Source organism: Lactuca sativa, chromosome 1 (assembly GCF_002870075.4).
Source record: "Lactuca sativa cultivar Salinas chromosome 1, Lsat_Salinas_v11, whole genome shotgun sequence".
Classification (NCBI taxonomy): domain Eukaryota; kingdom Viridiplantae; phylum Streptophyta; class Magnoliopsida; order Asterales; family Asteraceae; genus Lactuca; species Lactuca sativa.
This window is the reverse complement of record NC_056623.2, coordinates 49,281,370-49,306,503: the sequence shown is the minus strand read 5'-3', so window position 1 is coordinate 49,306,503 and position 25,134 is coordinate 49,281,370. Positions and strand designations below refer to the sequence as shown.

At 34.1% G+C, this 25,134-nt stretch overlaps 2 protein-coding genes across 2 annotated transcripts; one reads left to right on the top strand and one right to left on the bottom strand.

Annotated features, from left to right (window-relative positions):
* Positions 1 to 46: 46 nt before the first annotated feature.
* On the top strand, positions 47 to 3,223 carry LOC111909222 (polygalacturonase At1g48100). Its single transcript, XM_023905013.3, has 6 exons — positions 47 to 496; positions 622 to 789; positions 899 to 943; positions 1,036 to 1,243; positions 1,335 to 1,416; positions 2,544 to 3,223. The coding sequence occupies exons 1-6, from the start codon at positions 179 to 181 to the stop codon at positions 3,046 to 3,048; spliced, it is 1,326 nt and encodes a 441-aa protein (XP_023760781.1). The 5' UTR covers positions 47 to 178; the 3' UTR covers positions 3,049 to 3,223.
* Positions 3,224 to 4,131: 908 nt separating this feature from the next.
* Positions 4,132 to 6,092, bottom strand: LOC111909223 (tetrahydroberberine oxidase). Its single transcript, XM_023905014.3, has one exon. It carries the CDS (start codon positions 5,908 to 5,910, stop codon positions 4,294 to 4,296), a length of 1,617 nt encoding a protein of 538 aa, XP_023760782.1. The 5' UTR covers positions 5,911 to 6,092; the 3' UTR covers positions 4,132 to 4,293.
* Positions 6,093 to 25,134: the final 19,042 nt, after the last annotated feature.

The window sequence follows — 25,134 nt, the reverse complement described above, 5'->3', positions numbered from 1 at the left end:
TTTTATCAAGAACTTCCTGAGCTTTAATATAAATAACTGCATCTGTGTTGTCAGTTGTCACTAAGCCAAACCACTACCAGTTTCCTACTGTTAACGCCCTTTTTTTCTTCTTTCTAACTTCCTAGCTTATGCAGGAATAAATTAAGGCTACTAAAGCTATATTCTTCAGTCATTTTCAATGAAGATCTTTCATGGGTTTTCAACCATTTTCCTGACCCTGCTCATTTTCACCATGAATGTGGAAGGAAGATATCTTTTCCACAAGAACCAAAACAAAGGGTCATCGTCTTTAAACTCTGTTTCATCATGTGTTTTTGACGTGAAGACTTATGGTGCCATTGGAAATGGTTCCACAGATGACACTCCTGCTTTCGTTGCTGCTTGGAAGGCAGCTTGTGCAGTAGAATCTGCTACTCTTTTAGTACCCTTCGGTTTCACTTTCATGATAACTTCCACACTATTCTCTGGACCTTGCAAACCAGGCCTTGTGTTTCAAGTAAGAAAATTCTATATATAGTTCGAAATGCATGATCGATGACAGAAAAGCATTCGCATATACATAACTAATTATTTAATTAACACTTGTTTATTTGAATTGAATGTGTTTTTGTATGTAAAAAGGTAGATGGGATCCTAACACCAGCTGTTGGACCAGATAACTGGCCAAAGAAAGATAGCAGAAGACAATGGCTTGTGTTCTATGAACTTGATAACATGAGTTTGACTGGAACTGGTACCATTGATGGCAATGGCCAACAATGGTGGGACCTCCCCTGCAAACCTCATCGGGTAATTAATGTTATACTGGAAAATTGAACATATTCCTGGATAATTATACTTAATTATACATGTACATGTATATATCAGTATGATGTTTTAGCAATAAATGTGATTTCAGGGTTCTGGTGGAAAAACATTCCCTGGACCATGTGATAGCCCTACAGTAAGTACAAATATAATTTCCGGCTTCATTAATTGACATGTTGGGAAGATGCATGGATCAACATCTAACTAAATTTCTTGTCTGTATGTCAGTTAATTCGGTTCTTTATGAGCTCAAATTTGCGTTTGAGTGGACTACGAATACAAAATAGTCCAATGTTCCATGTGAAGTTTGATGGATGTGAAGGGGTAATGATAGATAAAGTGTTCATTTCTTCTCCTAAGCTTAGTCCGAACACCGATGGGATCCATATCCAGAACACAAAGTCTGTTGGCATTTACAACTCAACGATAGGCAATGGTATATATGGTGATTATAGCTTTGATCAGTTATATATGTTTAATTTTTATAATAAGTGTTTTGTTTTTATGACATACAATAATTGTTACAGGGGATGATTGCATTTCAATAGGACCGGGTTGTGTGAATGTTGATATAGACGGTGTTATCTGTGGACCTAGCCATGGGATCAGGTGGGTTATAGATGGCAACTCTTGATGTGGAAGTTTCAGCTGTATTATTTTGGAGAAGAAGTTTAAGGGTTAAATGCAAGAAATATGAATGCAATTTCAAAATTGATATAAGCTAGAGTCACTATATCCTAACCATAATCCTTTTTAAATTAGTACAGATATATACTTAACTAACTTTAATATCTAGTATATTTAAGTAATAAATATTAAAATTAGTTATTATCTTAATGAGATGTTATTTGATTTCATATGATTTGTATGTATTGGATGTGCCATTTTTTTTTTGTTTTTTTCATTTTGGATGTGCCGTTTTTTATTTTGTTTTTTTCGTTAATACATTATTTTGAATGTTCACATGTTATTTCTTTTACATCTTTTAATTTCTTATTTATTTTGTTTCTTTTATTTTTATCATATTAAATATTATAGTTTTTCTTATATGAAATAAATATATAAATATTTTTTATTTAGACACAACGTAAAATTTTAACATCTCTTTTAATTTTATTATTGTCGACGATATTTTATCAAAACTCTCAAAAGTTAATATAGTTACTGGTTTTCTATAGTTTATAATTATGATTTTATTGCTATTATATATTTTAAAATTATAAATCATTAACTATTATCTTTATTATTGGTTAATTAGGATATGAATCTTGTCCCTATAAGAGGCAGGCTTCAATATATATCTTATTATATTTATAATATATATCATACTTCTTCTATTTATTCTATACTTTGAGGAACTACCTAATTATGACGGTATCAGATACAAAATAATATTTAATGCTATAATTTGGTAGATGTTACAAAGGACGAATGTTCATAATAAAAAGAAACTGAAAATATAATACTATATTTGGGTCATAGTACAATGTTGTAATAAATCAACTTAAATGAAAGTATGGTGCTATAATAAATATTTAAATGAAAGTAGGTGGATATATCTTTCTTTCAACCCACAATTCATTATTCCACGTTTCTAAAAAAAAATATCAAAAACATGATAAGCACCTCTAGGACTCAACAAATATCTAGACTAATCTCATTAAGTCCTTTATCTAAAACATGATAAATCTACTACTCACATCAACCTCTAAAGAATTAGTTGTGTAATTTTGCAGTATTGGAAGCCTCGGTGTTCGCAACTCTCAGGCATGTGTTTCCAACATAACAGTACGCAACGTGGTAATACGTGATTCCGACAACGGAGTTAGAATCAAGACATGGCAAGGTGGGGCCGGATCTGTAACAGGGATAGCTTTCGAGAACATTCAGATGGAGAATGTGAGGAATTGCGCCATTATAGACCAGTACTACTGTACAAACAAGAAATGTGTTAATCAAACGTCAGCTGTGTATGTTAGAGACATATCTTTCAGAAACATAAAGGGGACATACGATGTGAGAAGCCCTCCGATTCATTTTGCTTGCAGTGATAGTGTTGCTTGTGCCAATATAACAATGTCGGATGTGGAGCTGTTTCCGTTTGCAGGGGAATTGATTGATGATCCATTTTGTTGGAATGCTTATGGGGTACAGGAGACTCTGACAATCCCTCCGATTAATTGTTTACTGGATGGTATGCCACATTTGGCGTCAGAGGAAAACGTATATAGGTGCATTTGATGGACATTTGGATTGGGTATAAGTTTTTCTGGGTATTGTAGTTGAGAATTATGCATAAAGTTAATTAATACTGTATAGAACCCGATAGCAATATATAAGTATAATTATATTGTTTAATTGTTTAAATACTATTATATTGATCGAAGTCAGAAGAAGTTATTTAAGAATTTCTCGATTATGGTATCTTTCTATACAAATTTAATCCCAGAAAGTTACGAGAAACTATCCTCCTTGGCGGTGTTTAATTACACCGTTTGGTTGATTCCCATGTTTGAAATAGGTGTGACTTATTTCAGTGTTTATTGTTAAACGTATTACAAAAATATAAATACATTACAATGCTAAAGAGCTAGAATAAAGTGAGCTAACTATACAATGGGCCACATTTTGATGCTAAAATACATACATGTACAATACATGATACGTCTAACATGTATTGCATGTGTATGTACTTTAGCATTTAAGTTGGCCCATTGTATGGTTAGCCCATTTTATTCTATAGTCCTTTAGCATTGTATTGTATTAATTGTGTAATATGTCTAACATTTTTAACTTCGAATTTTTTCTCAACAGATTGCATCTTGATCATGTGGGATTGATTGATATATGATTTGTTGAAAATAAATTTTATTGAGAGTGGAGATATAAGGTGCAATCGTTTAGAAAATTATTTAGCATGAATTATAGCCAACCAAAAGCTTGATTCTTATAAAAATGGAGGGTCTATTTACGTTTTTCTACTGCATAAAACAACACTCAGTTGCTTTGTGGTAGATCATTGGGGTTTAATGTGAACATGAATCCATTTTGAACTTATGTCGTATTTCAAATTATTGAGGAGATATTAATTTAATGTGAACATGGGCAGATGACTAAATTATGATGTTTGTACTATTTTATTCATGAATAAATTTAGGACATTGAGAAATTTTATTCAATATGAAAGTAGTCTTTGATTTAAAGTTACAAGTTTGGGTATATTTGGGATTGAAGAGGTGTCTATGATCAAGATTTTAAAACACATGCATGATAGTTTCCATCATCCTACTTCAACCCGAGCCTAAATTAGTGATTACCAAAGGCTTTTTAAAAATTTAAAATATCATATTTATCCATCAACGCAAAGTATAAACAAAGAAATATATATAGTAATCAAACAATGTATCTAGTGGATTAAAAAAACAACAGAAGTAAACAGTAAATTGAATCCTTCTTCAAGCGATGATCATATGTTGGAGAGAGGCGTCAGAAAACAGGGATACTTTGTGGACGCCGAAAGAAATTATGCGGATCAACATTGGCCTTGATTCGAATCAACTTCTTGAAATTGTCCCTTTTCCAGTACCTCTCACCCCAAAGACTGGCTTCTTCATAATTAGAACTTCCAACACCAAAATCTAGATCATTGTAGTTGGAATATGCCTCTCTAGGGTTCTTCGACACATAAGGCGTGAATACCTCCTCCATGCTTTGCAGCCACGCTAACCTCCTAAGCGATGTAGGGGTTGTGTCGGAAGTTTGTCCGTTAAAATTGACAGTCTTGAGAATCTGTAACAACACCCCAGCTCTATGAGGATAAGGAATTGCTGTCTCTGAGTAATCATCCATCCTTCCGCCAAAAGGATTGATCATGAAAAGTGCTGATCCGTCGTTTTGCATGAGCTTTCTCCATATCTTTCTTAGACCGCGTATGGGAATTGGTGTCCGAAGGAAGTCTGATTTACTTTTATTGTTCAATTTGAATATAGCAGACCGGTTCGTGTGAATCTCGGTTGGGATGGAACTTGGGAAGCCCCAAAACACAGAGGTCGACTGGATGCTTCTAATTTCTTCACATATCTCTCGTGTAACACCCAGCTCCGGAAATTTTTCGTCCAGCAACGGCAGCAATGTGTCCCTTGTACCCTGGTAAATTCCTTCAAACATAATTCGTATGGTTTTCTTGGTGGTGTTGCCAATATATTCAGCAAACACCTGAGTTCTTATATGTAGATTTCTATCAATAGTTGGCGCAACGTATTGATATTTGTGGAAAATTTCGGTCACCCCTTCTTCCGAAGTCTTATTCAATATAAAGACAGTTACTTTTTCTGGAACCGGAACCAACCTCAACTTCCATGCAAGGACGATTCCAAAACTGGAAGCACCGCCTCCTCGAATTGCCCAAAACAAATCTTTACCCATCGACTTCCTGTTCATGATATTTCCATTGACATCCATAAAGCGAACATCCAATACATTATCAGCAGCAGTACCATATTTCCTCACTAGGTTTCCGTAGCCTCCACCTCCCACGTACCCACCAACACCCACCGTAGGGCAAACACCTCCTGGGAAATACAAGGTGTCGGTTTTCTGAGAAATACTGTAATAGAGTTCACCAAGTGTAGCACCTGGCTGAACCCACGTGGTCCTGTTGACTACATCAATGTCTATAGACCTCATGTTGGTGAAATCAAGCATAACGAACGGAACATCAGCAGTGTACGAGAGGCCTTCGTAGTCATGGCCCCCACTCCTGATCCTCATCTCGTACCCATGTTTCTTTGCACAGAATAGAGCCGTTTGGATCAGTGTTTCATCCACAGGTGTAATGATGACCGATGGTTTAGGAGTGGAGGATTTAAGGAACCTAGTGTTTTGCACTGCAACTTGCCAAATAGGAGTGAAAGAAGCATTGGCAGGGGTGAAAAGGAGTTGAGAGATGGAGGTGACGTTGTTGGAATTGGATTGTATGCATATTATGAAATTTTCGGTACTAGGTGTAGCATCCACAAGGGAAGACAAGTTTGCCCATGAATTAGAGAAGGAAAGAGTTAGAAACAAGAGGAAGACAGAAGAGCTCATTTGGAAATTCTTCATGTTTAATTTGGTGGGTTTGAGTATCTATGGCAGTGTCTTATTTATATAGAGTAGCTAGAGAGCATAGAGTTGACTGCAAAAAGTATTATAAAAATGGTGAATTTAAACGAGGTTAAAAACCCTAGTAAAAGCTTACTGGTCAGAATTTATCAAAAGTTTTTAAATGAAAAGTGATTTTGATCATAAGTGGCGTCTATAAACTAAAAGCTAAATAGATTTTCTCTTTGTATCTCTGTGTTTATATAAATCTAAAGTAACGTAAGCATCCACAAAATAACATTCTTTAGTCAGCATGATTAATTGCTGATCTAAGCCAAGTTGAGTTGAATAAGCAAAATGCGACCTGGGATTGTGATTTCAGATGGAGTATTCAATTGCGCTCTCTCTATATGTGAGGCTTTCTGTGGACTACCAACATTCAAAATTAACTACAAGTTTGAAAATTTCAATATTAATACCCTTTGAACTTTGAACTGGACGGTATAGCCTTAAAGAAGAACGTGCCTTTTTTTACAATGCATCAAACCCAGGTCCTACACATGTGATAGATCCTTTCGTATACAAACATTGACTTAGGTTTCTAATAAACGAATCCTAGCTTTTAATATTTAATTTTTAATACTATTTCATATATACTAGTAAAAAAACCGGCACGGTTCGAATAAATTTAATGAACATATACTAATTTCAAAATTTTATGTTGTCTTCATCTTATTAAACAAAAGAACAAATTAATACGCGTGACTAAAAGAAGTATGATATTCAAATCTATAAATATTTTACATTAAAAGATGGAAAGCGGGAAATTAAAATTTATAATAAATTATACAAATGGTCCTTATAGTTTAAAGTAATTTACATGTTTCGTCATAGCTTATCAGTATGAAATTCAAACATTGACTTTCGTCCCTATCACATCAAAAAAAACTATATTACCCTTTATTATTATTATTTTTATTTTTTTAATTTCTTATTGTTTATTAAAAAATAGTTTAAAACATGACGTGGGTCCCATCCCTAACCCGCCCATCATCTACACATCTTCAGATAAGCTTCAAACGAACAACACTTCACGCCTCATTTTCTTGCTCACTGTTCTCATCAGCCACCTTCACCGCCGAGCTCTTCTTCCTCCCTACTCATCTCTCTCTACTGGAAACCTCAACCACCAAGCCCTTCTTCCTCATCTTTCTCTTGATTTTTCCGGTACCAAAATCTCCACCACATTCCGCCCAATCTTCTCCAGATACTCCGATTTCTTCTATTCTGTAATACCCAATTCCACCGCTAACAATCACCACTTTCTCCACCGTCTTCTCCTCTATCTCCGACATCCAATACAACACAAACCTCTACCTCTGTAACTAACTATATGCACCAATAATCTATTAACCCCCAATTTCTTCATTCCAAAACACACACACACACACACACACACACACACTTCACCTGGAACACCTCCGTGTGTCAGTAGAGATATCTGCAATATGAATCGCCACTTGAGTTACCTCCGTAGCCATGGATGAGAACGAGGTTTGGTTTGTTCCGGTGGCGGTGGTTCGTCGCTCATATGTGGTTACCCTTCCTCTTTTCTTCTTCTCCGATAAGCTTTCTCCATCCAACTTTCGATCATCTCGCCTTTCTTCTCCGGTGATATGGGTCCCAAATCATCTAGAGGTAAAATGCACAGTGGAAAACAAAACACTGGTATATAAGTCGTCCCTCTCTGACCCTTGTGACGTAAACGGGTAAAACCTAATATCAAGTTGCAGATTAAACCCTGCATCTTCATTGTTTCTGGTTTCCAGTTGTAGATTTGTTATGTTGCAGGATTTCTGGTTTCAAACAATTGAATTTCTCTTTTTTTGACGATGATGAATACGGATTTTAGGTAAGATGAAGGAGGTTGGGCAGGGTCGACACATGAGGTGGTGGTGGACTGGTGGTTTGCTGGATTTGGGGGGTGGGATATGATGGTGGGACCAATCTATGTATTTCATTGTTTAATTATTTATTTGATTAATTACAAACATAAAAATAGCTGCTAAGGGAAATTTAGTCATTTTAAATGTAGTAGCACTCGCAACAAAATCAAATTAAAGGATGGTGGGAGTTTTTAAAAAAAAAAAATTATAAATCAAATATGCAAATTACCTCAAACCACAATCACCATTTTCTGTAATATATTCTAAAACAAGTGCTGTTTAACTCATCAGAAATTTGTTAAGACTATTGAGTCAGTTTGACATGAATTATAAAGTCAACATTATTACAAAAGGTCATATTCTAAATTTCTATCATTATCAAACATCAAATACACTAAATTGATAATTTGAATAATAATAATATGAAGCATAAACTAACATGAAACTTGGTTCAATAAGGCATAAGGAATTGAAATTTCAAATTTTGAGCCTTGACTACATTTCCATTTAAACTAGCCTCTTGACTCTTGTCTAACATATATGTTACAAGACATCTATCGCCATGTGACCCTACTGAAGCTCTTAGATTCCTGATCTCCCATGAAGAAGCTATCAAAAAAATCATGGGGCTGGCATGTTACTATCATAAAACAGAAAACTATATAAATTTCAAGGGAAAAAAAGTTTCTTATGATTAACCTTTATTTGTTCATGTTGAGATTTTGAAGGATGCTTCTTATGCATTGTAGGAAACTGCAGATTGCTCCATCATATGTTCAATAGTTAAAAGAGAATCGTTTTCATATTCCCCAATATCTAACATAGAAAGGGTGAGTCATGGGTATATATGTAAATTTACTTTTTATATGTTCCATCTTGTCCACGAAACCTTTGTCTAGAGAAAATAAATCACGTTTATAGTGCCATCTATGAGAATAGCACATCAGTTTTTGACTGAGGGAGATAATAGAAGAGATGAGTTAAAGGCTAAAAGATATAAAGGAAACAAACACAAAAAACAATCGGAGAGTGACCCACCTAGTTAAGCATTTGGAAATTGGAATCATAAGACTCATAAACAACATCAGAATGGCCATTTAAAGAAGCATACCCAATATAGGGAGAGAATCGGCTTTGGCTCATACATACGAAATACAATGCAATAAATACTACAAGTATACAACAAACAATCAATAAATTATAAATTACAAAATACAATGCAATAAATACAAGTACTTAATATATATTGAAACATTCAAACATATATCCTTACTTTCCCATTATAGAAGATTTAAATTTCAAACAAATGTACCACTAGAAAGAGTTAACATTATTTTTAAAATTTAAATAAAAAATTCCCAAATATCCTCATATAAACCATCCAGTTTGTTTCCTCTGTGACAATATCGATCATCACCAACACCAACTTGCCGATGACTTCAAGATTGCTCAATCATTTGGTACGTTCATGATTACATTCATATTTTCACAAAAAATCAAAATCATTTACATGAAATTGTGATATAACATTGTTTTTCAGGCTCAGGTCTACAATTGAGTTCTATAAAAAAGATGGGTGCTCCACCATGGATGCAAACACACACACATTTTTATAGCTACAACCATTATCTCCTCATCTCTGTTCCCTTATATCTCTCATCCTCTTTGCTGCAAGCTCATTCAGGCTAAATCACATTTAGGTTTCTCTCACATTCTTTCCAGTCGCCCTTCTTTACTATCCCAAACTCTTGATCCCGACAATTCTTTATGGTGTTCCAGGCGAATTATGATTTTGAACGCATGTATAGCGAACAATATACATAACTTCTTCTTCCACCTTCAACCAAGTCAACCCTCGTGGGTGCATATTGTATGATTTGACCACCATCCACTGCCGTTAGTAACCACCATAAGTCAACATTGAACCACCGTTATCTCACCTTCAGAAGATTCAGATCGTTTTATCTCCCCATGTCTCCCACCTATATCATTTCATGAAACTCAAAGGTTTTATGTGGATTACTTGATCTGCTATGGATTTTCTATAATTAGTTCTATGTGGGTTACTTGCCCTGCTATGGATTTGCTATTTGTTTCCATCTCTTCTATTGTATTTGTCCAAACGATACTATTTCGTCAATTAAACGACTTTCCTTTTTTATTCCCCCAATCACGCACTATTATCTACCTCTTATTTGCTATCAAGGCTTCCACACTTTCTCTGCTCTATAAACCCTAGAACGTAGATGGATGAAACTGACCACTATTAGTTTATAGATTTTTCTGAAGGCAAGATCGTATAGACAATTGCTTAATTTTTAATCATACAATTTATGTTGTTTAATTAGCTTTTACAGGGTTGTGAACGGTTGAAATCAAATGCAAGTACAACGAATAGCTCAGCGTGAAACTCATAGTAGGTTAGAAGATTTAAGGTAATACCCAATTCCTTCTTTTCCATAGTCAAGCCATCCCTGGAAAAAACACCCCTCATCACTCCTCGAAAACCCTACCCCTTTCTCTCAAATAAACCCCTTTACATCATGTAGCAGATGACAATGAGATTAGTTTTGGTTTTCAGTCATCTCTTCATTGTTGGTTTTAGATCAATTTTAATAAACTTAAAAATGATATTTTGAATGTTTTTGATGACACGGGAGGTAGGGATTTTGTTTGATTTGCAAAAGAAGACCAGTTGATGCTTTCATTTCCATGGTTTATCGATATGTTCAATCAAATAAAAGACCATATGATGGTCACTCTTTCATTTTTGCCGTTATTCCATTGTTGTAGATGTAAATTATTCAACATAATCTTATGTAGCCTCTAAACTTCACAATGAAAGGCTTACTTAATGGAACATACTTTTTTGGGTCACAAGCTCTTGTGATTCCATCTTCTGTGAGATATTTAAGATAGTCATGTCTATATGCTAAATATTATAATGATCAACTTTTGCCCTAAATGAAAATTTAAATGCTAAATTTTGATGTATTCAAGGTTTATAGTTGGTTATTCAGGTGTTGCTGGTGCTGGTCAAGAACGTCCCAGATATAGGAAATTAGTCCATATTAGGTACGACTATCACCAAACCAAATATCATGTTCTATAAGTGCATTTTCTAATATTGGGGTTTTATTTATTCTGGTTCCTTCTATGTTTTTGCTTATTATTTTTTGTAATTTCCATGTAAAGAAAACAAGTCTCAATTTTTCGTTCATGTGAAGTACATGACATTTTGGCTTTTGCTGATTCTATGAACCTTTAGTATTCTCATTTCACCTCCATGACATTTTTAGATATTGATGATTTATCAATTGTATATGGTTTTGTAGGGAATAAGGTTGGTGAAGTATAGTGAGATTAGATAAATCTCCTTTGAAGGTTAGTGTTTCATGTTCAAAGTGTATGCCCGAGTTTTGTACTTTATAAAAAATTATATATCTATGTAATATATGGTATATATGCCAATTTCCCTCAAATATTTGATTCTGAAGGTCCATAATTAAATTTAAATTAATAAGTAAAGATAAAGATGATTTTCTCTTTATTTGTCATTGTTATTTATATGCAACTATCAGAAACGTCCTCTAAGTTATCTTCAAGATCGACAAAAAAATTCAAAGTTGATTTGACTTCCAATTTGGATCATTTTTTCAGTCTTATTAATTAGAGTTGTCCGATCTACAACAAATATCAAATAAGAAGTCGGAATTTAACTGCAGATGATTAAACAAACAAGTTAGTTGATGGAGAAAAAACAAAACAATACTTACTGTTTTAAATGCATTATTTTACAAAATAGTCATTTTTTCTTTTGTATTTTTTCACATACAATCATTGGGTGTACAATGAAAATAGTGTGAAATCACTATGAGTTGACACTACTAGAAAAAGGCCTTTTACGACGCTCATTGCGCGTCATAAAACGCTCAGATGACGCGCAAATGCGCGTCAAGGAAGGCCCTGTCATAAAAAAAGACGACGCGCTTTTATGACGCGCATTTATGACACGCCATGCGTATCATTAAAGCCGCTGTCAAGAAATGCCATGTCATAAATGAAGATGACACACATTTTTGCGTATCGTAATTTTTATTTTTATTTTTTAAAAAAATTATTTATAGATTTACTAATTTTCAAATTAAATTTGCATTTCTTGTCTCATAATAGAAAATAAAATACCATATACAAAAAATACAATCCATTGCACAAAAGTTAATGTCATACAAAATACAAAATAAAATACAATAAATAAGAAAGATAATTCGTTGCACTAAAATGTCAAATACAAATAATCATCGCTTAACTATATAACCTAATACTACATTGCTATTAAGGGACATCATCATAACTCACTGAAGGTCTTGGAACAATGTTCTCATCATCAACTCTTACACCAACCTTGCTTTAGTAGATAACTTTCACACAATCAATATTGAAATAGATGTTGCCCGGGCCACCATAGATGCTGCCCAAACTTGCCGAGCTCAAACTTCCCTGACCAAAACCCAAAACCAAACAAACACCATATCAGACACAATATTTAAATCAAAAATAAAAATGTAACGAATAGAACCTTGAAAATCATAAAACAAAAACTTAAAATTTACATGAATTAACCTTACAAAAACTTAAAATTTACATGAATTAATCTTTTGTTTTATGTTTTTTTTTTTTTCCTATTTCACTTTTATATTATTTTTTTTTCGAAAATCTTTCTCAATCTAACAATCTATTCTTGCATTACAAAGGTTTTACTCCAAAATGGGTTTTAAGCTCTTCACAACAAAAATATTTATAGAAAATTATGATTTTCACAATAATATGAATAAGTCACATTATATATATATATATATATATATATATATATATATATATATATATATATATATATATATATATATATATATATATATATATATATATTAAAAAAATCCCCATCTAGAAAGAATAGTTTGCAGGATAATTTTTCTATGGTGGGGATCATACAAAAACATATTTCACAGTAGTATTGCAATGTTGATTGGTTCTAATGGTTAATAAACAAAAGACCTGGAAATGGGACCTTATCGAATTACTTATATTACTTAATTTGATAATGATAATTTTTTTATCTTTAAAGAACATCATGATCACACTCACAACTGCAATCAAATTACTGCTAAAGAGGCCTCTGAATTTCACAGCACCGCAACATCATGGGAACTAAACCCCAAGGGCAAAATGGTCAAGTTCAAATTTTGAACCAATTATAGTAGTGTAGTTCCAATTTATTTCTTATTTGAACCTTATATATTCATAAAAATATTATTGTACGTTACTTTTTTGTAGTAGATTCAGAAGATGTGATCCAATATATATTGCTATATTAGACAAAAAAAAAGTACATTGACATAGTTAGAGATGAAAGTGGGTCCAAACCAGGCCTAAATGGACCCGGACCCAGAAACCGGAAATTAAGGATTCGTAGACCTCATAACCTGACCGGGTAAAATGGATATAGACCTTTGAATCGGATTTTGGTACTTGAAACTGATTTTGGGTTTAGTGTCAAATATAACACATGCGTTATTTTTCAGGATATGAAGTAACCCCAATCCATATCCCACCTCTGTTTATACATTAGAAGCTAATAAACTTGCACATACAAGGAAATAGACAAGGGTGAAAGGTTATGGATGTCTAATATACTAACTTGCAGCCTATTTAAAGTTTTTTCTGCATGTGCGTCTTAGTGGCTATATCCTTTCTTTTGGTTCATCCCATGTATTTTGTGTATTTTCAAGTTTTCAAAAGCTCATCCATGTCGGTTTAATTAGTCTCATGTATTCTTCATCTGTTGATGATGCTTAGGTGACAGAAAGAAGGCTTCATCGTAGAACTGTTATCAAACCAACTTTGGCTATTAAAACAGGTTTTGATTCTTAAATCCGGTTTATCCAGACTTGAAGTCCCCAAAACCGTTTTAACCAATTCTGGTTCGGTCTGATTTTCCGGTTTTAAATTTCATCCCTAGCCATAGTAGACATTAAGGTAAAATAATAATAATAAATAAATAAAAATGAAAGTAAGATGCTATATGAGACAAAACATTTGAAAGGACATTGCTATTTCTTGCATTTAGTGCAATCATCGACTAAATACAATATTTAAAAATGTAATTACATCTATTTGCCTAATATAAGATCTTTAATTTCAGTTTTTTATTTTCTTTGATTATTTTTTATCTTATTTTATATGAGTACTTTAAAAGTACAATGACATAATTGTGTATGTATGTATGTATGTATGTATGTGCATGTGTGATTATTAGTGATTGTGTCTTTGTGAATATGTCCATGTAACTATGTGTGTGTGACTAAATGTGTTTGTAACTGTTTGTGATTATGTATGTATGAATATGTCCATGTGACTATGTATGTGTGACTAAATAGTAAAGACTTTGGTGTGATCCAGTTTAGGAATCCAAAAGATCATGAAAACTAAAAACACCAACAAATCCACTTCATATATTATCCAATTGGTAAAAATAAGGTTTTTTTTTTAATATGTTATCATAAATCAGAAATGATATATTTTCGACACAATGAAGCTAACATATGAAAACACATATCCAACATACACAAAAGCCACAAATACATTAAAGAATACATTGTTCGTCGAAATGAATGAATCATTGAACTGAATAAATGTTTAGTGATACTTGTCAATACATTGTGTCTTATTATTAATATGATATGTTTCTTAAATCAAAATAATTGTTGAATTGAAACTAATGGTTCGCCGAAAAAAAAATTAATTGTCGAAAAAACTATTTGTTGTCCGCCGCTTTGCGTGGGTAAGGGCTACTATATATATATATATATATATATATATATATATATATATATATATATATATATATATATATATATATATATATATATATATATATATATATATATGTTTAGGTTCTATGGAAAACAAAAAACCCTAAAAATCATAAAAATGCATAAAAAAATACTTAGAGATCACAATTTTTTTTTTTTTAAATTTATAAATGAAAAAATCACAGCTTTTTTTTCAAATTTGCTGAATTGTTTTTTGAAAAAACCAAAAAAAAAAAAAATCAAATTTTTGTTTTTTTTCAGTGATTTTTATAAAAAAAAAACCTACGATTTTTTCATATATAAACTCAAAAAAAAAGTTTTGTGATCTCTAAGTACTTTTTTTTATGTATTTTTATGATTTTTAGGGTTTTTTTTTTGTTTTTCATATAACACTTCCATATATATATATATATATATATATATATATATATATATATATATATATATATATATATATATATATATATATGTGTGTGTGTGTGTGTGTGTGTGTGTGTGTGTTAAATAAAAGGAATCGGTGTTTTAATATGGTTTATTCCATTCAAAACTTGAAATTAATACAAAAAGAATACATTATCATCTTTTAGACTCAATTTTAAATTATTTTAATGATGTAAGATAACATCGTGTGCAACTTAAAATAAACAATTTAGTTAAGAATGTATACGTAATTACATTTTGTAATCGTTTGAAGAATTTTGCCATATATTCACATTTTGTATATTATTTGGTGTATCCTAAAACAAAATCATAGCTACGCCACTGCCGGTCAATACATCCCACCTGAAAATTTATTTTTTAGTCAGCATAAAAAAGATATTATAACCCATGAAAAGATATGAATTTATCAACATATTTATATCTTCTATGTCTATCAATATTCAAAATCACCTCAAAATCAAAAACAGTATCGAGAGTTGCATCCATAACACCAACAACCTTCAAAAGTATTATTTTGTTGTGTGACTAACATTATATAAAAATAATCAATACATATAACTAATACCAAATTTAAATTCATATTGGAATTCATTTATCTGTATAAATATCTAATCAAGGTAATATATTTGGGATAAAAACTTATAAATTTATCACCATATGGTTAGACACATACAAGAACTTGACACCTGGAATTCAATATATGGTCAAAGAATCCAATTTAATTCCATATAATATATAAAACAAAGTAAGAGCAAAATGGGGATTAAAAAAAGATTGTACCTTTGACTGTCTACTCATGTGTTTCAATGACATCAACGGCATCACCTCCTTCCATGAACTTATTAGGTCAGAGGGAATGGTGTAACAAAAACTGCACTCATTTCACTGCCACGTAGGCAACACGTCATCCTTTACCACAAATATATGTTTTCATGTTACACCCAAGGAGTGGTGCCACACTTGATTTTTTTTTTCATTTTAATTGAATAAAAACTATATTTTTAATAAAAAAAAACATTCATTTCATTACTTCAAAATAAAAATAACATTACATTCCATTGCCTAAAAAAATCCTAAAAACTTCCAAAAAAAAACTAGAAATTTTCAACCTACAAACATAAAAAAACATACATCAAACGATTAAAAATAAAACACACTACATGAAGTCGTCCTCCGAGAACTCGTCTTTTGGGTCATCCTCGGGATCCAAGTTGAGGTTAATGTGTTGAATCCCGTAAATGTGTTCCACCAAGTCCATACGAAGATTGTGACATGTTTCATTGCAATAAACCTGTGACATCCCCAAATTCACGGTCATTTTAAAAATTTTATTTATTATTATTTGAAAATCAGATTATTCATTTTTAAAGAATAAATACATTATCAAAGCATTCCCGAGGAAATGTATTTTATTCATTTTAAAACATTAGGATGTCATCGTGAATACATAAACATAAGCATAAACAGACCTTACATTCGTTTATACTAGTGATTTACATCTCTTTTAATCTCTCAGTGCAATATGTCTTCGTATCGATACATGTGACACAAATAAACTGAGTGAGTCAGACTGGGAAACCTAGTGAGTACATAGAGATTTAAATCCCACAATGTTATATCATACATATATATTTTAGAACTAAAAAATATATACAATTTCGCCATATATAAGCAAATTTACCCCACCACGTCGATCCTCACAACGATACGATCTATACTATCGGATCTAAAACTAACCTATTTACCTAATCCATACTCCTGGATTGGGTATGTTTGATCCATACTCCCAGTTCAACAACTGTGCCCATTCCATACTCTCGGACTAGGGACAATTAACTATGTCTTAATCCATACTCCCGGATTAATAACAAATAATTATGTCCTATCCATACTCTCAGACTAAGGACAACTGACTAAGTCTAATCCATACTCTTGGATCAATGACAAATTTTAAAGTTGTTCCCTCCATGTATATCTCACTTGTACTTACAAGGAGATACTACCCAATACCCCTCTTAATTTATTTAGGTCTACTCTGGATCCCAAATCATCATATGTTTATCATATATGCTCTTAACATGTATTTCAGGCAATATCAAATATTTCACACATAAACATATAATTCAATACTTTAATCAATACTTGTGTTAAAATCAAGTTCATGAAAGCGAATATGCACTCACTTTAGTAGCGTGATTGGATAGAATCTAACTAGAAACGGTCAGCGGTTTGTGATCGTTGGGCTCAGAACGCGGAATGCCTTCAGTAAACGAGAGATAGATAGAGAGAGAGAGAGAGAGAGAGAGAGAGAGAGAAGAATTTGATGTAAGGAAGCTTAGGGTCGAACTTCATATTTATAGGGTACCAAAAACATGTCCACGTCGTGGAGTCTTATTTCCACATCGTGGAACATGGCTGAATCACTTCGTTGGCTTGCTATCCGCGTTCTAGCTTCGAAAGGTGTTCGAATGACATTTCCACGTCATGGCCTTTATTTCCACGTCGTGGAATCTTAACACATCACTCCCGTAGGCTTAGCATGTGTTTTTCTAGCCTCGATTAGTGTCCTTGACCAATTCCACATCGTGGACCTTATTTCCACGTCGTGGAATTGAGGCTGATTAGGGTTTCTGCCATGTGTCATGCCCTTAGACTGCTACATCTTTGGAAGGTCATAACGTTTGCATACGAACTCCGTTTTTGACGTTATTTATATCCACGTGTAGGTGGAGACGTACTCTACACCTTTTATTTAGACCACTAAGGCTAAAAAGTAGTTTATCATAAACTCACTTTTTACGATTCCCGGTGTCGTGTTGGTTTTGTCGCGAAACTTCGACAGGTCATAACTTCTTCGTTATAACTCGAATTTCAACATTATTTATATGTACGGAAACCTTGTAACATATACTAAAAATTAGTTAAGATTATTTATTCTAAATAATCCTCTATTAAAAAGTCATTTTTTACGTTTATCATCTCTAAATTGACTAGCCTGAATTTGCAGAGGCTACAATTATCTCCCCCTTAGGATGATTACATCCCGAAATCATCAGCAAAACGGGGTTTGTATAATGACTCCATAAATTATCTCTTCATGCTAGGTAATAACCGTAACTTCTATGTTCCTTCGAACGAGTATCTAACTTTTGGACTTCTTGACTGCAGGCGATGCTCAATCTTGCACCCGCTCTCTATCGCGTGTTGGACTTTCAGTCGTAACCTTTGACTTACATAATCTTTATTGAAGACTCCTTCTTCTTCTTAAAAGACTTAAGATAAGTTCTTTCCTTCATTTATCGTAACAGACTGATGTGTCATTTTATAATGACCTCTCATCGTATGATGCAACGCTTAGACTCAGGTCTTTTAGAGTCAAATTACAGAAAGAAAGATACCTTCCTTCATGATCTAATGTGATATAATCACATTCTAGTGTGTAGTACTTCTAACTACAAGCTCTTACAACGATCATGATACTTTTATTGATTGCTTCGATTTTCTTTTACTTCAATCCCCTGATTTAAGTCGGATGTGACATCGATCTTGGTTCTCTAAACCATGTAACATACTCCTATTTGTCGGAATCGATTTGATATGACTACTAGGTTCGGAATATCAATCATCTTCTTAGTCATTACCGAAACAATGGTAACGACGGACATGAATAAAACAGAATCAATTAATAGCGCCTTGGTAACCTTGTGACTTTCCCTGATCCAAGTTTGAGTCTTGTGCTTCCGGTAGTATAGGCCTCTACTGCCATTTACACCTACTCATACTCGTCCCAAGTATTGTCTCATAGTTTTTTTTAAGTCACCACACAAGAATTTCACATAGTTATTTAACACATCGGATAACATAACTAAGGTTTATATTATTTCTTGAAAAGATTAAATAGACTTTCAAGTTCACCCTACACTAGGCCTCTTATAATAGTCTACACCACATGATTCTATTTATATGGCTACTTATTATCCTGATCTTCGGATATATCCTCACTCCTGATCTCTTGCATTGTCACATGCTTCATCAAGGATCATCTGGAATGCTCTTGCCTTTGGCTTTGGTGGTATGTTTGGCTTCGTAGCTCCTTCCCTGTTTGGGCAGTCTTGCTTGAAGTGTCCCTCTTCACCACACTTAAAGTAGACTTCTTTCTTGGCCGTGCATTCACCGGCATAATGACCAGTCTTTCCACAGTTAAAACAAGTGACTTCTCCGTTACATTTCCCGAAGTGTTTCTTTTTATACTTCTTGCATCATCTTGCTTCACCTCCCCGTCCTCCTTCGAACTTCTTCGAACCAAAATTTGAGAATTTTCTCTTCTCATTGGACCTTGAAGATCCTTCAAACTTCCTCTTTTCGCCAACCTCAACCTTGCTGGTGGCTCTTCCCTTTATCATTTCCTCAATAGACTTGGCAGCCCAGATAGCTGCCTCCAGAGTAGGTGCCTGACGTACTGAAACCGCGTATTCCCATGGAAGTCCTTTTACATACATGTCGATTTTTCTCAGCTCGTCTGGGACAATACGCAAAGCAAACTACATTTTGTCTGTGAAGTTATTGGTGTATTCATCGATGGACATGCTTTCCTTCTTCAATGTCAGGAATTGGTTCTCTAGCTCAAGCACATTTTGGGCCGAGCAGTACTCGCGCTTGAAGTGCACTAAGAACTTTGCCCAAGTTAGTGGCAGGGGCTCATTGGGACTTATGGTCTTCCCAGAGTGTTCCACCAGCGAACAACACCACCTCTGAATTGACGCACTGCAAATGTGGTTTGTAGCTTGCCTTTTCAACCACATGTCATGAAGGCTAATTCCATCTCCGAAATCCAATCCATTACTTTGATGGGATCCTCCTTTCCAGTGAAAGTTGACGGCTTGCAAGTCGTAAAGTCTTTGTACTTGCATCCGCTTCTCTCGACTCCGTCCTCTTGGTCATTCCTCCTAACCACAGGTGGTTCAGCTTGACCAACAGTCATACTGTAGTTCCCTTCCTCCAACTGTCCGTCATTCAATTCTGGTTGTTCAACAGGCATCGTAGGTTCATACCTATTTTTCAACAACATCTGCCTCATATCTTCCCTCTGTTCGGCCATCATAACCCGAATCATGGCTTGTACTCCGGCCATTGTGATTGGCTCAGGTGTAGCTGCTACTACAAGCACTTGCTCAATCACTTGGGGTTGAGGCTGTTGATTGCAATTTACATTGGCATTTCCGATTCCACTTCAGGTTCTTGCCATTTCGATCTATACACTAAATCAGACATTCTGTGTGCAGTGACAAGAATTTACATAGGAAGGCTTTATTTACGATAGATGTATAAATCTCCTTATCACTCTAAAAAGTTACATGCCAGTTCTAATATCATAATTAAACGTTTAGCAATCTAAACACATAAAATTTTTAGATTCGGTCGGCAATAGACCATGGATTCGATCAAATAATAGTATCATAAAGCATATAATGCTATAACATAAATCATTTAGCACATAAAAGCAATTTAGGCATCTAATCCTAAAGTAAACTAGTGATTGTGTCAATTCAAGTGTACTACCTAAAATATAATAGACACACTACTCACGATCATCACTTAGCATTCTAAGTTTAAGTCTAGAAATTTCCTAAAATTTCTAGTTCGCTTAAACTAATGCTCTGATACCAACTGTGACATCCCCAAATTCACGGTCACTTTAAAAAATTTATTTATGTTTATTTGAAAATCAGAGTATTCATTTTTAAAGAATAATGTTGTGGAATTTGTTCCCAGAAAAACATGATAAATACATTATCAAAGCATTCCCGAGGAAATGTATTTTATTCATTTTAAAACATTGGGATGTCATCGTGAATACATAAACATAAGCATAAACAAACCTTACATTCATTTACACTAGTGATTTACATTTCTTTTAATCTCTCAATGCAATGTGTCTTCATATCGATACCTGGGATACAAATAAACTGAGTGAGTCAGATTGGGAAACCTGGTGAGTAAATAGAGATTTCAATCCCACAATGTTATATCATATATATATATATATATATATATATATATATATATATATATATATATATATATATATATATTAGACCTAAAAAATATATACAGTTTTGCCATATATAAGCAAATTTACCCCACCACGTCGATCCTCACAACGATATGATCTATACTCTCGGATCTAAAACTAACCTCTTTACCTAATCCATATTCCCAGATTGGGTATGTTTAATCCATACTCCCGGTTCAATAATTATGTCCATTCCATACTCTCGGACTAGGGGACAATTAAGTATGTCTTAATCCATACTCCCAGATTAATAACAAATAACTATGTCCTATCCATACTCTCGGACTAAGGACAACTGACTAAGTCTAATCCATACTCTTGGATCAATGACAAGTTTTAAAGTTGTTCCCTCCATGTATATCTCACTTGTACTTACAAGGAGATACTACCCAATATCCCTCTTAATTTATTTAGGTCTACTCTGTTTCCTAAATGATCATATATTTATCATATATGCTCTTAACACATATTTCAGACAATATCAAATATTTCACACATAAACATATAATTCAATACTTTAATCAATACTTGTGTTAAAATCATGTTCATAAAAGGGATTATGCACTCACTTTAGTAGCGTGATTGGATAGAATCTAACTAGAAACGGTCAGTAGTTCGTGATCGTCGGGCTCGGAACACGGAACGCCTTCAGCAAACGAGAGAGAGAGAGAGAGAGAGAGATAGATAGATAGATAGAGAGAGAGAAGAATTTGGTGTAAGGAAGCTTAAGGTCGAACTTGCTATTTATAGGGTGCCAAAAACATGTCCACATCATGGAGTCTTATATCCACGTCGTGGAACATGGTTGGATCACTTCGTAGGCTTGCCATCCGCGTTCTAGCTTCGAAAGGTGTTCGGATGACATTTCCACGTCTGGCCTTTATTTTCACGTCGTGGAATCTTAACACATAACTCCCATAGGCTTAGCATGTATTTTTCTAGCCTCGATTAGTGTCCTTGACCAATTCCACATCGTGGACCTTATTTCTACGTCGTGGAATTGAGGCTAATTAGGGTTTTTGCCACGTGTCATGCCCTTAGACTGCTACATCTTTGGAAGGTCATAAATTTTGTATACGAACTCCGTTTTTGACGTTATTTTTATCCACGTGTAGTTGGAAATATACTATACAACTTTTATTTAGACCCCTAAGTCTAAAAAGTAGTTTATCATGAACTCACTTTTTACGATTCCCGGTGTCGTGCTGGTTTTGTCGCGAAACTTCGACATGTCATAACTTCTTCGTTATAACTCAGATTTCAGCATTCTTTATATGTACGTAAACCTTGTGACATATACTAAAACTTAGTTAAGATTATTTATTCTAAATAATCGTTTATCAAAAAGACATTTTTTACGCTTATCGTCTCTAAATTGACTAGCCCGAATCTGCGGGCGCTACAGAACCTCTGCTTTCTTTTTAGTGTACTCGTCACCCCAAATTTCTATTTCTTGTGTCACGGGAATGGTTTTCTATTCATCATACTCACACATCGCTCTTCCTTTATTTTTGATAATCATACTGTGCAGTATTATACATGCATACATGACTTCATGCATTTTTTCCTCGCTGAAAAAATTGTTGATTTTTTTTATATAAACCAACGTTTCTTGGTAGCTCTAAAAGCCCGCTCGACATCCTTCCTAGCTCTTTCTTGAGCTTTCTTGAATTTTTTCTGACGAGTATCATTCGGACACGTAAACGATTTAACAAAAACTACATACTCGGGATAGATCCCATCAACTAGATAATAACCATATTTATATGGTGTTCCATACAATTGGAAAGAAGAATCTGGTGCAGATCCATATTATATGTTGTTAAATATATGTGAGCGATTAAGAACGTTAATGTCGTTAAGGGATCCAGGAGAACCAAAAAAAGAATGTCAAATCCACTGATCCTGTGATGTCATCGCTTTAAGTATAACCGTCGGATGCCCATGATCACCTTCTGTAAATTGTAAATGCAATATTGTTTCCAAAGCATGAAGCCTACAACTAGCATACAATTGACATAAACAACATAAAATTGAGTTATAGAATTACCTGTTTGTTGTAGCTTGTAGTTTTGGCTTTTAAGAACTTAGCACCTCAAATGGTTCACAAACACCATGAACAAATGGAGGACTTTTGAGAGAGAATGTGGAGCACTAAAATTCAGCTATTTTTCTCTAAGAATACATGAGCAACCAATTTTAGGCAAAATGGGTGTCATATATATAGTGTAGGAATCCAAGAGTCATGGGTAAACCCTAATCCATACACTTGGGTTATGATCTATATTTCATGTGGGCTAACTCTTCATGAATACTTACATAAACTTATCTCATCATGGATCAATACCCCAAACTATATATATATATATATATATATATATATATATATATATATATATATATATATATATATATATATATATATATATATATATATATATATATATATATATCACTGATTTACATAATCAGTCCCCTTTAATTTAATTAGTCTTATTTGATCACTAAATCATTTCCAAATTAATTCTTGATCAATACTAATTAAATAACATGATTTCGTATTAATATATTAGAACTTATAATATATTAATAAATCATAAATAACCTTGTAACAACCCAATTTTCACGTCCAAAAAATTTCATTTTAATTAATTAATTCAATTAAAACATTCGTAGGAAAATATTGTCAAATCATAACATCTCATAAAACTATGTATAATGTCTGAAAACCCAAATCGTAAAATAGTGATAATGTCAGAGTACAATCCCAAGGAATTTCATAGTGCGGAATCTGAGACGTGTGTATGATGTGCAACTACCGCACCAGCTACTTCCCCTTCGCTGAAGAGGTACCTGAAACAAAACTGAAAACTGTAAGCCAGAAGCTTAGTGAGTTCCCCCATAGTACCACATACCATACAATATACTGTCAGACAATTCTGGGGCGCCTGACTTACCCAGGTCAAACCATTCTGGGGTGTTTGACGTACCCAGGTCAAGCCATTCTAGGGTGCTTGACGTACCCGTCGGTCTATTTCACCCGACTATCGGGAACTATTTCACCCCCTACTACTACCACATAAACACATAGCATAACATAATATACTGTCAGACAATTCTGGGGTGTCTGACTTACCCAGGTCAAGCCATTCTGGGGTGCTTGACGTACCCATCGGTCTATTTCACCCGACTACCGGGGACTATTCACCTCTGACTACTACTACTCCTACCACATAAGCACATATCATGATAACACATAAAAATAACAGGTAGCACCAAACCTAGATGAATATCACAAATACAATCTTCTAACATACAACTCCTAATAGTGGGCCGACATTGTGACCTAGACCCACCACTACTGGAAGGTAACTCACCTCGTAAGGCTGACTGCTGGAAACTGCTCAGCAACTGTCTGACTGCTGCTCCGGTAATCCTCCGGTTATAATCCCCACAAAACACTCAGTTAGAATCTGATATCTACTCTTAGGGTAAAATGAGTATTTTACCCCTAACCAAGTCCAAGTCAAAGTCAACTTCCAGTTGACCTGACTCGCCGAGTTGGGCCGCCAACTCGTCGAGTCCCAAACTATTTACCCGTCTTTATCCACGACTCTACTCGTTGAGTTTAGAAATGACTCGACGAGTTCCCCTTCTATATGAACCTTCACCCGACTCCCCGAGTTGTATGAACAACTCATCGAGTTTACCTTCATCTGATAAACAAGTCATGTCCTTGACTCGCCGAGTTGTATGAACAACTCGTCGGGTTCATCTTCAACTATAAGGAGATTACGTTGGACTCGCCGAGTCTGTTCTAGCACTCGTCGAGTCCCATGAACTCCAGGTCTAAGGCTAAGTCCAATACGTTGGGTCACTCCCTTAGACCCTCTAAAAACCCTTCTAGCGCCCA

What these genes read in the sequence shown, in the direction of transcription:
- LOC111909222 (XM_023905013.3), top strand. Translation starts at nt 179, where the DNA reads ATGAAGATCTTTCATGGGTTTTCAACCATTTTCCTGACCCTGCTCATT. An exon ending in AACCAGGCCTTGTGTTTCAA is followed by an intron (nt 497 to 621) that starts GTAAGAAAATTC and finishes GTATGTAAAAAG; the next exon opens with GTAGATGGGATCCTAACACC. An exon ending in CAACTCAACGATAGGCAATG is followed by an intron (nt 1,244 to 1,334) that starts GTATATATGGTG and finishes TAATTGTTACAG; the next exon opens with GGGATGATTGCATTTCAATA.
- LOC111909223 (XM_023905014.3), bottom strand. Translation starts at nt 5,910, where the DNA reads ATGAAGAATTTCCAAATGAGCTCTTCTGTCTTCCTCTTGTTTCTAACT.